Source organism: Kogia breviceps, chromosome 1 (genome assembly GCF_026419965.1).
Source record: "Kogia breviceps isolate mKogBre1 chromosome 1, mKogBre1 haplotype 1, whole genome shotgun sequence".
In the NCBI taxonomy this organism is placed as follows: Eukaryota; Metazoa; Chordata; class Mammalia; order Artiodactyla; family Physeteridae; genus Kogia; species Kogia breviceps.
Window position 1 is genome coordinate 181,349,886 of NC_081310.1, and position 15,028 is coordinate 181,364,913.

The window sequence follows — 15,028 nt, forward strand, 5'->3', positions numbered from 1 at the left end:
AAAAACTGAAATCCAGGCAAGGATATGAGAGGCGAACTTGGTGCAGTAGCAGCTAATACTGTGATAGGCACTTTGCCTTCATCGCCTAATTTAATCTCACAATAGCCCTGTAAAGTCGGTACTATTGCCCCTGTTTTCTGGTCAGGAAAACTAAAGCACAGGGAGACTGAGTAATTTGCCCCACGTATACAACTGGGGAACGGCAGAGCGAGAATTTCAACCCAGGTGGTTTGGCCGCAGAGCTGTGCTCTTTACCTGCGCAGCACGTTGCAAGCCCGAAGACCCTCTGGCCCTGAGGCCGGTGGTTTGGGCACCTGCTTGGTGCTAGGGTTTCTCTGCTACCACATGGCCGTGGTCAGCGGAGGGGATGGGATCACCTGGGTGGACCCCAGGGAGCCGTGGGGCATCCTGCCGACCAGCCTGTGCACTCTTCCTAGGTCCTGTACCACCTCTTCGAGGAGTTTGCCAACTACGACCACGTGGGCATCGTGGACATCGTCCTCGGCTTCCTGAGCTTCTTCGTGGTGTCCCTGGGCGGGGTGTTTGTGGGCGTGGTCTATGGGGTCATCGCAGCCTTCACCTCCCGGTTCACCTCCCACATCCGGGTCATCGAGCCGCTCTTCGTCTTCCTCTACAGCTACATGGCCTACCTGTCAGCCGAGCTGTTCCACCTGTCGGGCATCATGGCGTGAGTCTGGGTGTGGCCTGGGGGGCTGCCAGCTCAGATTCCCCAGGCTTGTAGGGTCAAAGGGAGCTACCCAGCCCCCAGATGATCCAGACTCTAAGTCCCGGAGCTGCCTCTGAAGCCCTGAGTTTAAGGTTCTGGGAAGTCTCAGCCCAGCTATTTCTTCCCTTCATTTGTGGCAAAGGGAACCCCTTGGTGGTAGCCAGACACAGTCACTCGTGCTTGCCTCCCCCCTCAGCAGCCCCAGCAGGGAGGCTCCAGGCTTCCCTTGAAGTGAGGGTCCTGGAGGTCCTGAGGCCCCAGATGGGTCTTGAAGCCGGGGGAGCGTGGAGAGGCAGTGAGGTGCCAAAGGTGCTCACAGTAGGGGAGGCCATTGGAAGTGTGGAGGCGGGACCGGATTGGGGCACTGGGGGTGACGACGGGGAGGCTGGGCCAGCAGGAATGGAGCCCAGGTGTGGGCACCAGGCTGGGAGGGCTTGGGCTGCTGCCCGAAAGAGAGCTCCCCGTGGGGACCCCCGCGGGTTAAAGGGACACCACCCTTGGGAGGATAAACCCGAGGCCGCAGACTTCTGTAAGGTGGAGCGGCCTCGTGGCCTCGGGGAGAAGGCACAGGCGTAGGAGTTGGGCAGCCCTTCGTTTGCGTCTCAGCTCTGCCGCTCTCTGGCCGTGTGGCCGAGGGCAGGCGACTTTGTTTCTACAAGTCTCAGATCTCTCGTCTGGAGAACACAAGAATATGCCTGCGTCTACAGGGTTGGGTAAGAGGCTTGAGTGAGAACAGGTGTGCGAAGTCCGCAGGGGCGTCTGACTCGCAAGGGGAGCTCAGGAGACGGGCACGTGTCCGCCTCCCTGGCAGTGGAGGCACTTTGGGAGGGTGCAGCTCGGCTCTGAGCCCCGAACCCCATGCTTCCCTGACCCCAGACTCATTGCCTCGGGAGTGGTGATGCGCCCCTACGTGGAGGCCAACATCTCCCACAAGTCCCACACGACCATCAAGTATTTCCTGAAGATGTGGAGCAGTGTCAGCGAGACCCTCATCTTCATCTTCCTCGGCGTCTCCACCGTGGCCGGCTCCCACCACTGGAACTGGACGTTTGTCATCAGCACCCTGCTCTTCTGCCTCATCGCCCGAGTGCTGGGTGAGGTCCCGGGCCCGAGCCGGGGGAGATGTGTGTGCGTGGTGGGGGTGGGTGCTGTGTGTGTGTGTGTGTGTGTGTGTGTGTGTGAAGTGCGCTGGGTGGAGGGGCTGGGGTTGGCTCCTGGCTGGGCTTCCCCACTCCTGCTGTCTGCAGTGCTGAGGCCATGATGGGCCCTTGCGGGGAGAGGGACGTGCTTGAGGTGCATCTGTGATCTCTGGGGAGATAGTCATGGTGTGCCAGTGGAGGGGCCTCAGGAGCCCTGTGATTTTGAGCCTGTCAGTGTCTGGGGAGGGGACCGAGGCCCACAGAGCCAAGTCTGTGAGTGTCTGGACTTTAGCACTTTCAAAGCTGCCTGCAGCTCCTCCCAGCCTCTGCCGCCAGCCTGGGGTGCACACGGAGACCAGGCCTTAGGCCCTTGGGTGCTGCTTCACCTGCCAGGCACACAATACCTCAGTGATTGCATGGCTTCCCCGCTCTGGATCTCACCTCCTCTCTGAGGTTAGGTCTGGGTGTCGCATTTACTTGCTGCACCGTCTTAAAACCCTTTTAATCCTGAGCCTCATCCTCCAGAAATTCTGGTTCTGTGGGTTGAGATTGGACTCTGAAATAACTTTTTATTACAGAAGATTTCAAACATTCAGAAAAGTAGATCCATGTACCCATCATATTTAATAGGTATCAACTTGTGGCCATCTCTTTTCCCATCCCCCTCCTAACCTCCAGCCTCTGGAGGCCTCTGTAATGTCTATAAAATATATCCAGGTTGAGGGACCCCCTTAAATTGAAGATCCACCCAGCTCTTGGATTGAGGGATCTGGAGCTTCTTGGGCTGAGGGACCCGAGAAATGAGTGAGCTGGGTGGGCTTACTAGTGGAGGCTTCCTCCAGACAGAGAAGTCTCTCTGCTGCAGAAGCCAGGAGGACCTGGGACAGCCTGACCCCTCTCTTCCGCTCTCCGGCAGGCGTGCTGGGCCTGACCTGGTTCATCAACAAGTTCCGCATCGTGAAGCTGACCCCCAAGGACCAGTTCATCATTGCCTACGGGGGCCTGCGAGGGGCCATCGCCTTCTCCCTGGGCTACCTGCTGGACAAGAAGCACTTTCCCATGTGTGACCTGTTCCTCACGGCCATCATCACCGTCATCTTCTTCACCGTCTTTGTGCAGGTGCTGGACAGGGTGGAGCAGCCCTGCCTGGGGACCCTGACTCTACCAGGAAAGAGGAAGCACGTGACCCAAGAGGGGGCCCATGGGTTCTAGTCCCAGCTCCACTGATAACTAGTGCAGTTATCACAGGGACAAGCCATTCCCCCTTTCTGGGCCCCAGTGTCCTAAATTGTAAAGGGAGAGTTGTGACCATGCGTCATTGAAAAGTGACCAATCAGAATGTAAAGTAACCAGACCTCTGCCTAGTTTAGTTAGGAATCCAGATAGCATTAAGAGGAGTGGGTCCAGTCAGCAGGCCCATGATGCTCACTGTAGGGGCTTTAGGAAGTGGTTTAATGTCTTAGGATCTTAGTTTCTGCATCTGTAAAATGGGAATAATAGTGCAACATGGGGAACTGGAAAGGTCCCTGAGCTGGCCAGCAGGAGGTCTGGAGTTAGCCAGAGCTCTGCTGTTGTCAGTGTGACCCCGGGAAAGACTCTCCTCCCATCTCTGGGTCTCAGATCCCCATCTGTGAAGTGAGGGGACTGAACTGGATGATCCTGAAGAATCCCTCCAGCCTGCTGGCCATGATTCCTGTGCATTTAAACAACCCAGACTTAGCTGAGAGCCTCATCGCCCTGAGAGTCCCCAAGAAAGCCCGGCCTGAGATGATGTAAAGTGCTTTTCCTTATCTGACCTGTGACCTTGGGCAAGTGAGAAACACCCTGTCTGGGCCTCTGTTTCTCTACCATCCCCTCCATCTTTCCTGGACACTAATCCTGGCCAGGCCCTAGATGGGAAACATCATTGCCTTCTCGGGAAAAAACAGTAGAGAGGAAACTTCCTGGGGCTGGACTTGTTTTCTGTCCTTTAAAAGGAGAGGAGACTGCCTCTTTTGTCATCTTGCCCTGCTCCCAATCTTCAAAAATATTTTATCACCTTGACTTTGCAGTTGTGTATGCTAATGGTTTACCAAGCGCTTTCTTTAAAATATAAATGTATTTACTTATTTATTTTTAGCTGCATTGGGTCTTAGTTGCTGCGTGCGGGCTTTTCTCTAGTTACAGCTAGTGGGACCTACTCTTCGTTGTGGTGCGTGGGCTTCTCATTGCGGTGGCTTCTCTTGTTATGGAGCACGGGCTCTAGGCACACGGGCTTCAGTAGTGGCTTGCGGGCTCTAGAGCACAGGCTCAGTAGTTGTGTCGCACAGGCTTAGTTGCTCCGTAGCACGTGGGATCTTTCCAGACCAGGGCTCGAACCCGTGTCCCCTGCATTGGCAGGCGGATTCTCAACCACTGCACCACCAGGGAAGCCCTACCAAGCCCATTTTTAATGAAAGCAGCTTTGAGGTAGGGACCTCCCTGCCTGAGTTTGAATCCAGCTTTACTACTTCTGTGAGACCTCAGGAAGTTACTTAACCTCTTTGAGTCTCAGTTTTCTCACCTGTAAAATGAGGATAATGAATGGGCTTACCTCTTAGGGTCATTGTGGGTATTAAAGTGCTAATCCTAGTAAAACACAGTTGGTCCTGGCACATGGCAAGTGTGCAGTTAAATTAGTTGCTGCTGCTCTTACTAGATCCTCCTGGGTGGCAGTCCTGCAAGGGGGGCAGAGCAGAGGTGGTCCTCCCTGTTAGCCAGGCCTGACTTCCCTGGGGTGACAGAATGCATCTGTGGTGGAGCTCACACTTGAACCCAGGCCCTCTGACCCCTGACCTGGGCTAGATGCCTGTGTGTGAGTCACTCGGCTGGATGGGCTGTGAAACCACTGGCTGTGTCTTTGGGAAGAAGTGGGCCTTAAGGACCTGCTTTATATAAGTGCTGCTGGGAGGTTGGGCGATTGGGGACCTCAGAGCAGAGGGCATCCCAGACTCAGGGACCCTGGGGTGGGGGACCTCTGTGGCCTCCTTACCGGAGTAGCAGAGCTAGAGTGCCTGACACCCACCTGCCCTCCAGGGCATGACCATTCGGCCCCTGGTAGACCTTCTGGCTGTGAAGAAAAAGCAAGAAACGAAGCGCTCTATCAACGAGGAGATCCACACTCAGGTACTGGAAGCTGGGCCTGGGCCCTGTGTTGCAGGAGGAGGCTCCGGAAGCTGGGGAGCAGCTAGGCCTCGCATCCATGCCCTCAGTCAGCCCCTCCTCCCTCATCCCAGTGCCCGGGTGGTCCTTCAGCCTCCTGAGGTCACCAAGTCACACCATAGGGAGGTGTGGTAGGAGCAGCCGAGAACTTGAGGAAGGGGCGTCACACAATCTCTGCCTCTGCAGAAACCTATCCCAGGCATCGGCACAAGTGGGTTCAGAGAAGGGGTCTCAGCCGGGCCCCAGTGGCCAGAGGGCTTGAGGTTTCCCTGGGGTTCAGGATGAGTGAGGTATAGGTGCCACCTCCTGACTGGTCCTGGAACTATAGGGCTGGGCTGAGCAGAGCTGCACTAGGGTGGAAGGGGGGGCGCCCATTCAGAAGTCTTGGGAGGGGAGGAGCCCAGTAGTAAGGCTTGACCTGGCCCTGGGCCCGTTTCAGTTCCTGGACCACCTTCTGACAGGCATCGAGGACATCTGTGGCCACTACGGCCACCACCACTGGAAGGACAAGTAGGTGGCAGACCTTGTGGGCAGGAGGGTGGGGAGGGGCAGGTAAGGGTCTCCCGGGGCCTGGGCATCAACCCATCCCAGGAGGTGGCTTCATCCGTGTCCTCCTTCCTCCCACCAGGCTCAATCGGTTTAATAAGAAGTATGTGAAGAAGTGTCTGATAGCTGGCGAGCGCTCCAAGGAGCCCCAGCTTATCGCTTTCTACCACAAGATGGAGATGAAGCAGGCTATCGAGCTGGTGGAAAGTGGGGGCATGGGCAAGATCCCCTCTGCCGTCTCCACCGTCTCCATGCAGTGAGTGCTAGTGGCCAACCCTGGCAGCCTCTGCAGGCGCACTGAACCCTCGACACCCACCTGGAGCAGGACCCCTGGGGCATCCTACCGGGGTGGGTGGGAGAGCTGCAGGGCCACACTGAGGACCTGAGGCTTGGCCCCCCCACCCCCGGCCATCCCCGGGGGACCCTTCTGGCCCAGCCCAGCAGACCCCCGGGTCCCAGGAGTTTTCTCATCTGTTCCCCGTTATCCCAGGAACATCCACCCCAAGTCCCTGCCTGCCGAGCGCATCCTGCCGGCACTGTCCAAGGACAAGGAAGAGGAGATCCGCAAAATCCTGAGGAATAACTTGCAGAAGACCAGGCAGCGGGTGAGGAGCTGCTCCCCACCCGGTCCCCCTACAGCAGAGGAGCCCCTCCACCCCCTCTCTGCTCCAGCCCCACCCCACACACCCAGAGCCGCCCAGCCCCTCCAGGCCCAGCTTCTGGGGCCTCCCCTGCCTGACAACTGTTCCTTCCACAGCTGCGGTCCTACAACAGACACACGCTGGTGGCAGACCCCTACGAGGAGGCCTGGAACCAGATGCTGCTCCAGAGACAGAAGGCCCGGCAACTGGAACAGAAGGTGTGTCTGGGACTGGAGCTGGCTCCCACCTTTCTCCGGGAGCCTGGGCTCTTCCTCTTCCTGCACCACCACCACCGGGCCCTTTTGGAGATAGAGCCACTCGGATCTGGTTTTTTGGCCTCCTCCACTTGTTTCAAAGGCTGAGCCCCAGGACGGATTCCAGAAAGCTGCCTTCTCTCCCTCTTCCCCACTCAGAGCAGCAAAGAGGCCCCCTTCCCCATTGTGTCCTCAGGCATCAGAGCCAGAAGGAGTCTATCCATGTGCTCTAACCCCTCATTTTCTAGTGAGAAGACTAAGGCTCAGGGGAAAGGGACCTGTTCCAAACCACAAAGCAAGGCACACGTGCGTTCATTCATTTGTTCAGGAAGTGTTTGTGGAGTGGTTCCTAAGTGCCAAGCAGCAGAGTATCCTCTGTGAATCCGGTGGTGAATGGGCCCAGTCCCTCCCTTACGGAGCTTCTCATGCAGTAGCCCGTGCAGGACAGGGAAGTGCAAGGGGCCCTGAGCACCCCGAACAAGGAAGTGGTCAGGGTATGCTTAGGAATAAGAGCCGCAGGGGAGGGAGTGTGGCAGAGGGAGGTCCGGGTGGAAGGAAGGAGCTGCGCATAAGTTCCTGACCACAGACTGAGGAGGCTCAGCTTTCCAGGAAGCTTGTTAATGGTGTAAGGGTTTGGGCTTTATTCCAAGGGCGTGGAGAGTCATGAAGGAGGGTTCTAAGCAAGGGAAGGACATGGGAAGCAGTGGGGGTGGCCCGGCTTAGGGCAGTGGCAGGGGGAGGAAAGGAGCAGGTAGATTCAAGGGACATTTAGGAGGTAGAAGCAGCAAGACTTGGTCACCAGCTTGAGGTGGGACTGAAGGAAAAGGAAAAGGAAGAGTCAGGGGTCGTGTCTAGCCTTCCATTGGGGTAGTTGGGAGTGGTGCCTGAGAGAGGGGACACCGAGGAAGGAACAGCTTTTGAAGGAAGATGAAGAAGCTGAGTTCAGTTTCAGCGTGTTGCATTGAGATACCTGGGGGCCATCCAGGGCCCAGGTGACACTCCTGAGTTGACTCTCTGGGTCTGTACCTCAGGGGTAGGTGTGGGCTGGAGCTAGAGTCTGGGCAAGTGTCACCGTGGGAGAGGCGGGGCAGCGAGGGGGCTGTTCAAGGCCACCCCGGAGGTTGCAGAGCTTGACAAGAGGCTGGGCCAAGCCCTCAGGACCTAGCACTGGCCCGTGCAGAGAGGGCGCGGGCACCCCAGACACACCAAAGGAGGGTGTGGCCACTGGCCTTGGGTGCCGTCCAGACGGGCCACCCATGCTCACCCCCGTCTGCTCTTCCTCTGTCAGATCAACAACTACCTGACGGTGCCGGCCCACAAGCTGGACTCGCCCACCATGTCGCGGGCCCGCATTGGCTCAGGTAAGGCCGGGCGTAGGGTGCTGGGCGAGGGGGCTCAAGGCTGGGCACACAGTGCCATCGTCTCGAGGATGAGGCTCCAACAGGAACGGGCCTCAGAGAGCCCGCGGGGAGGACGGGCTGCTCCCTCCCTGACCTCCTCCCAAGCTCCTCCTACATCGGGTAGAGTTGGGGGTTCACCAAAGGGGGCAGAGGAGTGGCCCTGCTGTCCTCCCCAGGGACAGAGCGCTCCACGTGGGCCTCGTGCTGAGGAGCTGGGTGCCTGGCAGGGAGGCTGGAGGCGGCTGCACCTTTGGATCACCAGCATGTGGGGAAAACAAGGGCAGGCCTTCCAGGAGCCGGTGACTCAGGAGGGATCCTGAATTGGTCTGAGGAGGGACTCCTATGGGAGCCCCACGGCTGGGGAGGGGAACACAGTCCTACCTCTCAGACCCCAGTCCGAGGGGAAGAAAAGCAATCTGCTGTGTTGACAAGGGCTTGGAAAGGCCCCTGTGGGGTGATTTGAAGCGCGCCAGGATTGCTGAGGTTCTGTAGGAGTTGCTAGCACGGGCGGAGGTGGGGCGTACGCTGGGCAGGGCTCAGGGGCAGAAGCCAGCTTGTGCCTGGCTCTCTGTCCCCAGACCCTCTGGCCTATGAGCCGAAGGCCGACTTGCCTGTGATCACCATCGACCCAGCCTCCCCACAGTCGCCCGAGTCTGTGGACCTGGTGAACGAGGAGCTGAAGGGCAAGGTCTTGGGGCTGAGCCGGGATCCAGGAAGGGTGGCCGAGAAGGACCATGAGGACAGCGACAGGGGCATCATGATGCGGACCAAGGAGCCCTCGTCCCCAGGCACCGACGACGTCTTCACCCCCGCGCCAAGTGACAGCCCCAGCTCCCAGAGGATACAGCGCTGCCTCAGTGACCCAGGCCCCCATCCTGAGCCCGGGGAGGGAGAACCTTTCATCCCCAAGGGCCAGTAGCACTGGGGCCAGCGGGCGGGCGGTGCCCGTCCCACCACAGACTCTCCCACCAGAGCAGGGGTCTGCTGGCGGGGCTCCTCTCGTCCTTCCCGACCTGGATGGGCCCCGCCCCTCCCCCTGTCGCATGGCAGCTGGGCCCATAGCCCCCACCGCAGCACGGCTCCCCCTGCCTCCTGGGAAGCGCCCTCCCTCCCACCAGAACTGCCTTCCCAGTCCTTTGGCAGACCTGCTGGGCTGAGGCAAACCCTGCCCTTCCTCATCCAAGCTCTCTCCCATACCAGACCAGGGCCTCTGAGTTTCCCAGACCTCGGAGGGCCCCCTCCCAATCTGTCACCCTCCTTACTGAAGTCAATCTTAGTTTCTAACCAAAGAGCCTCTGGCTCAGCCTTGGTTCCTCCTGGAAAGGGGAGGAGCCGAGGCCTCTGTCGGCCTATGCCAGGCCCTCCATTAACAGCGTTAAGACTAGGGGACCAGGCATGTAACCGGGGGAGGGATCAGTGACCCATGGCTGTCCCACCCTCCTCCTGCCAGCTCTGTCACCCTGGCCAGCCACCTGACCTGTCCTTACTCAGAGCTGCAGGCTGAGGGCATCTCTGAGCTCTGTCTGGAGCTGGGGCGCTTTGGACGATGATATGACTCAGCTCTCCAAACTGTGCTCCAGCGGGGACCACTGGGCCCTTCAGGGGCCGCTGTCAGGGGCTCCAGAAAGTGCTGCCTTTTTATCTGTTTTGTTTGTTCACACTTCCATGTATGATTCTATTTGCACAGAGGGCATTCCTGTTTTTAAAACATTTTTGAAAACGTCTAGCTGAACAGAGCTCCAGCCATCCTACTCTGGAGCATTACCCATCCTCAGTTGTGCCTGTCTGCTCAACGCTTTCCCCCAGAACAGTCCTCTGTCCCCAGGGCTCTGACTTCAGAAATGACCTCACCCGCTCACATACACACCCTAATCATGATTTTCTCTAGCTCACAGATGCCGGGCCTCCTGGCACCTTCTTTCTCTTGGGCCTGACCCTCAGTTCCCGCTGGCCTGTTCTTTCTCTCATCCCTCTCCCCTCCCACATTGGCCCCTGGAACCTCTCTTATAAGCACTGCACTCGGCTTGCTGTGGAGCCCCGTCCTCAGGGGAGGGGCCTCCCCTGAGCAGCTCCCACCGGCCAGGGCCAGTGGGTGGGCTGAGTCCTGGGCCCCCAGAGGCCTTTGCTCACAGGCACACACTCCTACTCCCACTGCCACCATGGGCCAGGCCCAGGCCTACTGGTGTCTGTCCTTCTCCCAAGGGTACTCCTTTCCCCAGGATTGTGCAATAGTCAGAGCGTCCCCCTTCCCAGTGGACTGGGCAGTGGGTGCTCATCTGTCCCCCCTCCTCTCCATGTAAGTGCTGTTTTGGGCAGGAGTCACCGTGCAAGGGTGACGTTGACAACCACGTTCAAAGCCATCACAGCTGCTGCCGCTCTGCCGCCTGTACAGAAGAAACCGAATCTTTTTCATATTCTAATAAATCCGTGTGAGTTTTTGATAGAGTCGAGGGCTGCTCCCTGGGGACGAGGGGCTTGCGGGAGGAGGGTGGCCCAGGGGCCCGAAGGACTTGGCTCAATGGCTGGCACAGAGAAACACTTAATCCATGTCAGGGGCTGGTGTGGTTATTACCGTGGGTCCAGCACCAGGAATACAGCTGTGAGCAAAGCAAGATGCTCCCTGCCTTCAGGCTCCGTCAGCCTCTGGGGAAGAGCAACATTAATCAGTCCTACCAGGAAAACCCCGTGTGTGTGTGTGTGTGTGTGTGTGTGTGTGTGAGTGTGTCTGTGTGTGTGTGTGTGTGAGTGAGAGAGAGAGAGAATGACAGTGAGGGGAGGAAGGGGTGATGAGGAGGACTTTCCTAAGTGATGGATAGAACTACAGGATGAGCTGAGGTTAACCAGGTGAAGAAGGTTTCAGAGAGTGCCCAGATGTTCTAATTGGGAGCTGCATGTGGGGACACCCTAGGATCTGAGGAAAGGCTGATGTGGCTGGGTCAGAGAGTGACAGGAGGGGAGGCGAAGATGGGACCTTGCAGCCCATGGTCAAGATTTTGGTTTATACTAAGGGCAATGGAGAGGCTCTCCGCTGTAAAGTGGGGACAATTACCCCTGGGTGAAACGTGCTCAGGAGTGAAATGGGCTCAGCACCAGTGCCCAGTGGGCTGAGTTCAGCTGAGGTTGGATCCCTGAGGTGCATTTTCAGGAGCTGACCGCCAGAGGGCAGTGGGGCCTTTGGTACACATCCCCGGCACCCTTGGAACCTGCTTTGTGGAGGAAAGCATCTCTTTTGCCCAGACTGGGACCTGTGAACAGAGCTGGTTTGAGCCATAAAATCTGAAGTGGTCCATGCCAAAAGGACCATACGGAGGGACCACACCATCCATTTCTGTATCAGTGTCCCAGCTAGAAACGGATGGTACCACTCAAAGGGTTACTGAAGAGCCTTCAACTAAGGAATTCTTTACAGAGGTATGGGCAGGGTTAAGGGAACCTATCAGGGATGGGACCCAGGGGGTTCACATTACAGGAAGCCGTTACAACTCCTAGACCTGAAGAGCAAAAGGAGGGAGTTGTTACTTTGGGGGCTGGGGGGTGGGGATGCCCTGCTGGGGCTGCAGCCATGGGGAGCAGAACACAGCCTCTGCCAGACAGGGAGCCAGGGGATAAATATTCTGACTTTGATCCTGCTGGTGCCTCCCCTTGGTCAGAACCATCTGCAAGCCAAAAGCGGAGGCACCTGAGTGACTTCACTGAGTGTAGTCCACGGAGGTCAGCCTTCCAGGAATGGAACAAGGGGAGAGTGGATTTAGAGGGGAGACAGTGTATCCAAGCAGAGCAATTCCTTACCCCCACCCTTCTCCCCCACCATTCACTCTTGTCCTTGTTAAACTCATGTTCCTATTGCTTAATGGTTACATAATTTGTTTGGGGTAATGAAAGAGTTTTGAAAATAGATCATGGTGATGGTTGCACAAATGCCACTGACGGTTCACTTTAAAATGGGTCGTTTTATGTTATGTGAATTTCACCTCAATACTTAAAAAAGATTAAGGGGTAAAGAAAGCTCATCCCTAACGGGGAAAACACAGTCTCATCGACCACCATATCCTTATCACACTCACCATATCCTTGTCATCCTTCAGTCACGCTCACCTGGACCCTAACTTAGGCATCATCAAGGCTCTTTCGATCAGACAGCACAGGGGGGGATAACAGCAGAAACCTGCTCCAGCCCCGCTTCTGTAGCTGGTCACGAGGGCTGAGTTAGCAGTCATGCCTTCTTCCTCCACCCCTTCCATGCTCCTCTCACCAGCTGCCAGCACTTTGGCTGATCTGGTTCTTTACCAGGTGTGTGTGTGTGTGTGTGTGTGTGTGTGTCCTAAGTCTTTATTCCTATGCGATTCAGGTTCTTATTGGTCTTTGGCCTATTGGGTTGCCGTTTCCCACTGTTGTTATTAGACATGGGAGATCTGAGAGGTACCCAGTGAATCCTCTGGATTCCAGATGTGGCCTTCCTGCCCGCCGTCCATTTTCCAGATTCATCACTCTGTCTGGTACAGTTGATGCCCACGCTGCCTTTTAGTTAAGCAACATACAGAGCTCAAAATTACCAGAAAGAAGACTCTACTTCCAATTTCAAGGAACCACATCTGTGTTGCCTGGAGAAAGTATCCCTCCCTTGGACACTAAAGACTCCGGACCCACCGAACACAAAGCTGAGCGATGGACGGCAAAAATTCCTCCAGGACGTTAATTGGGATAATAGTGAGAGGGGCCACCTCCACTTCCACCCCTTGGTCCCTGGGCCTCTGCATTCTGGCTGTGAGAGAGGTGGAGCCACTGAGTTTATACTGCATCCTACATGTCAATAACCTAACCTGGAAGGTTGCTGTCTCCCAGCCGGCGCTGAAGGTTTCGCTATCCAGTCAGCTGCTTTTGAGCGATGGGGTACATTGCGCGTCCAGTGCGTTCCATGGGTGAGACCACTGCTATGTGCCCTTCACCATAAAATGAAAATAGGCAATGTGTGGGATCGCATAGTGATGAGTAAGCAAGTCCAAAAATGATGAGGCTGGCAGAAGCCCTGCAGGCAGGGAAGCCAAGTCCGGAGCAGGAATACGTATTCATTACCATGAGGTCATAGATCCCTTATGAAGGAAGGGGACAATCAACCTACCAATAGGTAAGTAGCTGGTCCCCCTAGGGCAGTGGTTCTCAGGTTTTTTAGGTCTCAGGATTCCTTTACACTCTTCAAAATTATTGCAAAACTATACTCTTAAAAATTGCAAAGGGTTTTTGTTTATACAGTTTGTATCCATTTTACTGGATTAGAAATTAAAGCTTTAAACTATTTATTTAAAACTAATAAACCCATTACATAGCAACATAAATATAATATTTTAATGAAAAATAACTTTCAAAACAAAAATTGTGAGAAGAGTGGCATTATTTAACATGCTTGCAAATCTGTTTAGAGTCTGGCTTAATAAAAGAGAGCTAGCTTCTCAGATCAGCTTCAGCATTCGGTCTGTTGTATACACGTCGTGTAGCCTCTGGAAAATTCCACTGTACACTCATGAAAGAATGACAGTGAAAAAGGCAAATACTGTCTTAGTGTTAATAAAGTAGATTTGACCTCATAGAACCCCTGGAAGAGTCTTGGGGACCCCCAGGGCTTCCTGGTCCACACTTTGAGAACCGTTGCCCCAGGGGATAGGGCCATGCAGGGAACTCAGCTTGGTCTTTGCTGCTGGCAGCTTGGGCACTCAACAGTGCCAACTGCCCAATCAGATCTGCTGAGGGAAATCTGTTGAGTCTATGTGTACTAGCTTTATATGGCTGCTGTAATAAATTACCACAAACTTAGTGGCTTAAAACAACACAAATTTATTATCTTACATTTTGGGAGGTCAGAAGACTGAAATGAGTTTAACTGGGCTAAAATCAAGGTGTCAGCAAGGCTGCAGTCCTTTCTGGAATCTCTAGAGGAGAATCTGTTTTCTTGCCTTTTCCAGCTTCTAGAGGCTGCCTGCATACCTTGGCTTGCTCCCTCTACACCTTCAAATCCAGCCACGGCCAGTAGGATCTTTCTCACCTCACACCACCCTGACTCTGCCTCTGCCTCCTGCTTCCACATTTAAAGACCCTTGTAATGACCCCGGGTCCACCCAGGTAATTCAGGATAATCTCCCTATTTTTAAGGTCAGCTGATTAGCAACTTTAATCCTATCTGCTACCTGAATTTACCCTTTGCCATATAAAATATATTCACAGGTCCCTAGGATTAGGACATGGACATCTTTGGGAGGTCATTATTCGTCTACCACACTATGAATAGCCCCTATCCCTGCCATCATGGCCACTCTGTATGTGGGCCCATTGAGCAAGAACCAGGGCACATGGGGAAAGAAGTTGACATCAACAGGATAGGTCATCTTGTCCACCTGATCACTGAGACCCTCCCTCACAGTGGATGCCCTCTCAGGACATTTGTGTGGGTTAAAAATCACTTCAACACCTGTGCCCATTTCAAGCAATTCATCCATAATCCATATGTCTTTCCCTTAGATCTCTTCACTCTTCATCACCAATCTCCCGATCTTCTTATTTTCAAGTCCCTGACCAGCTAGTCAACTTGTGAGCCACTGCTCATGAATCAGAGTAGATCTGTACCTCTGGTGATCTCTCCTTCCATGCAAAATGGACAATCAGTATAACCAGAAGTTCTGCCCAGAGAGGATACCTCTTCACCACTGTCTTTTAGAGACGCTCTGAGTGTGGCTTTAATGTGTCAGTTATCCACTTGTGGCTGGAGCTCACATACCATGCAGACTCATTTGGAAACCATGTCTGCCTTTTCCTCCATGATAACTTGCCATAGCAACTTCCCGACCTTTGGGTTGAGAGAGAAGCGGTGAAGCACTAAGAGGGCCTACCACGGGAATTTGAGCCACCTGTTCCAGCAATTTCCTTGTGCCTCCTGGACTTGCTCAGACCTGATCTCATATATACTATTTAATAATAGAATGTTGCCATGCATGTCCAATTTAATGATTAGATGGATTAGAAAATGTCCAGTTCCAGTTGCATGGGTCACTTGGTGTCCCACAGTAAGGCATTCAGTCTTTATCATGCCCAGCTGTGAGTCAGGAGCTGTTTTTTTTTGTTTGTTTGTTTGTTTGTTTTGTGGTACGTGGGC

The 15,028-nt window shown here is 55.0% G+C and overlaps 1 protein-coding gene across 1 annotated transcript in view; it reads left to right on the plus strand.

The window, feature by feature from the left end:
* SLC9A1 (solute carrier family 9 member A1) overlaps positions 1-10,325 on the plus strand; it is a 50,569-nt gene extending 40,244 nt beyond the window's left edge. The window contains exons 3-12 of the mRNA XM_059070261.2: positions 438-688; positions 1,604-1,821; positions 2,783-2,985; positions 4,921-5,010; positions 5,486-5,556; positions 5,675-5,848; positions 6,083-6,197; positions 6,350-6,451; positions 7,776-7,848; positions 8,466-10,325. Coding sequence (XP_058926244.1) covers positions 438-688; positions 1,604-1,821; positions 2,783-2,985; positions 4,921-5,010; positions 5,486-5,556; positions 5,675-5,848; positions 6,083-6,197; positions 6,350-6,451; positions 7,776-7,848; positions 8,466-8,806 — 1,638 coding nt within the window. The 3' untranslated portion in view covers positions 8,807-10,325. The remainder of the gene's footprint in view (positions 1-437; positions 689-1,603; positions 1,822-2,782; positions 2,986-4,920; positions 5,011-5,485; positions 5,557-5,674; positions 5,849-6,082; positions 6,198-6,349; positions 6,452-7,775; positions 7,849-8,465) is intronic.
* Positions 10,326-15,028: the final 4,703 nt, after the last annotated feature.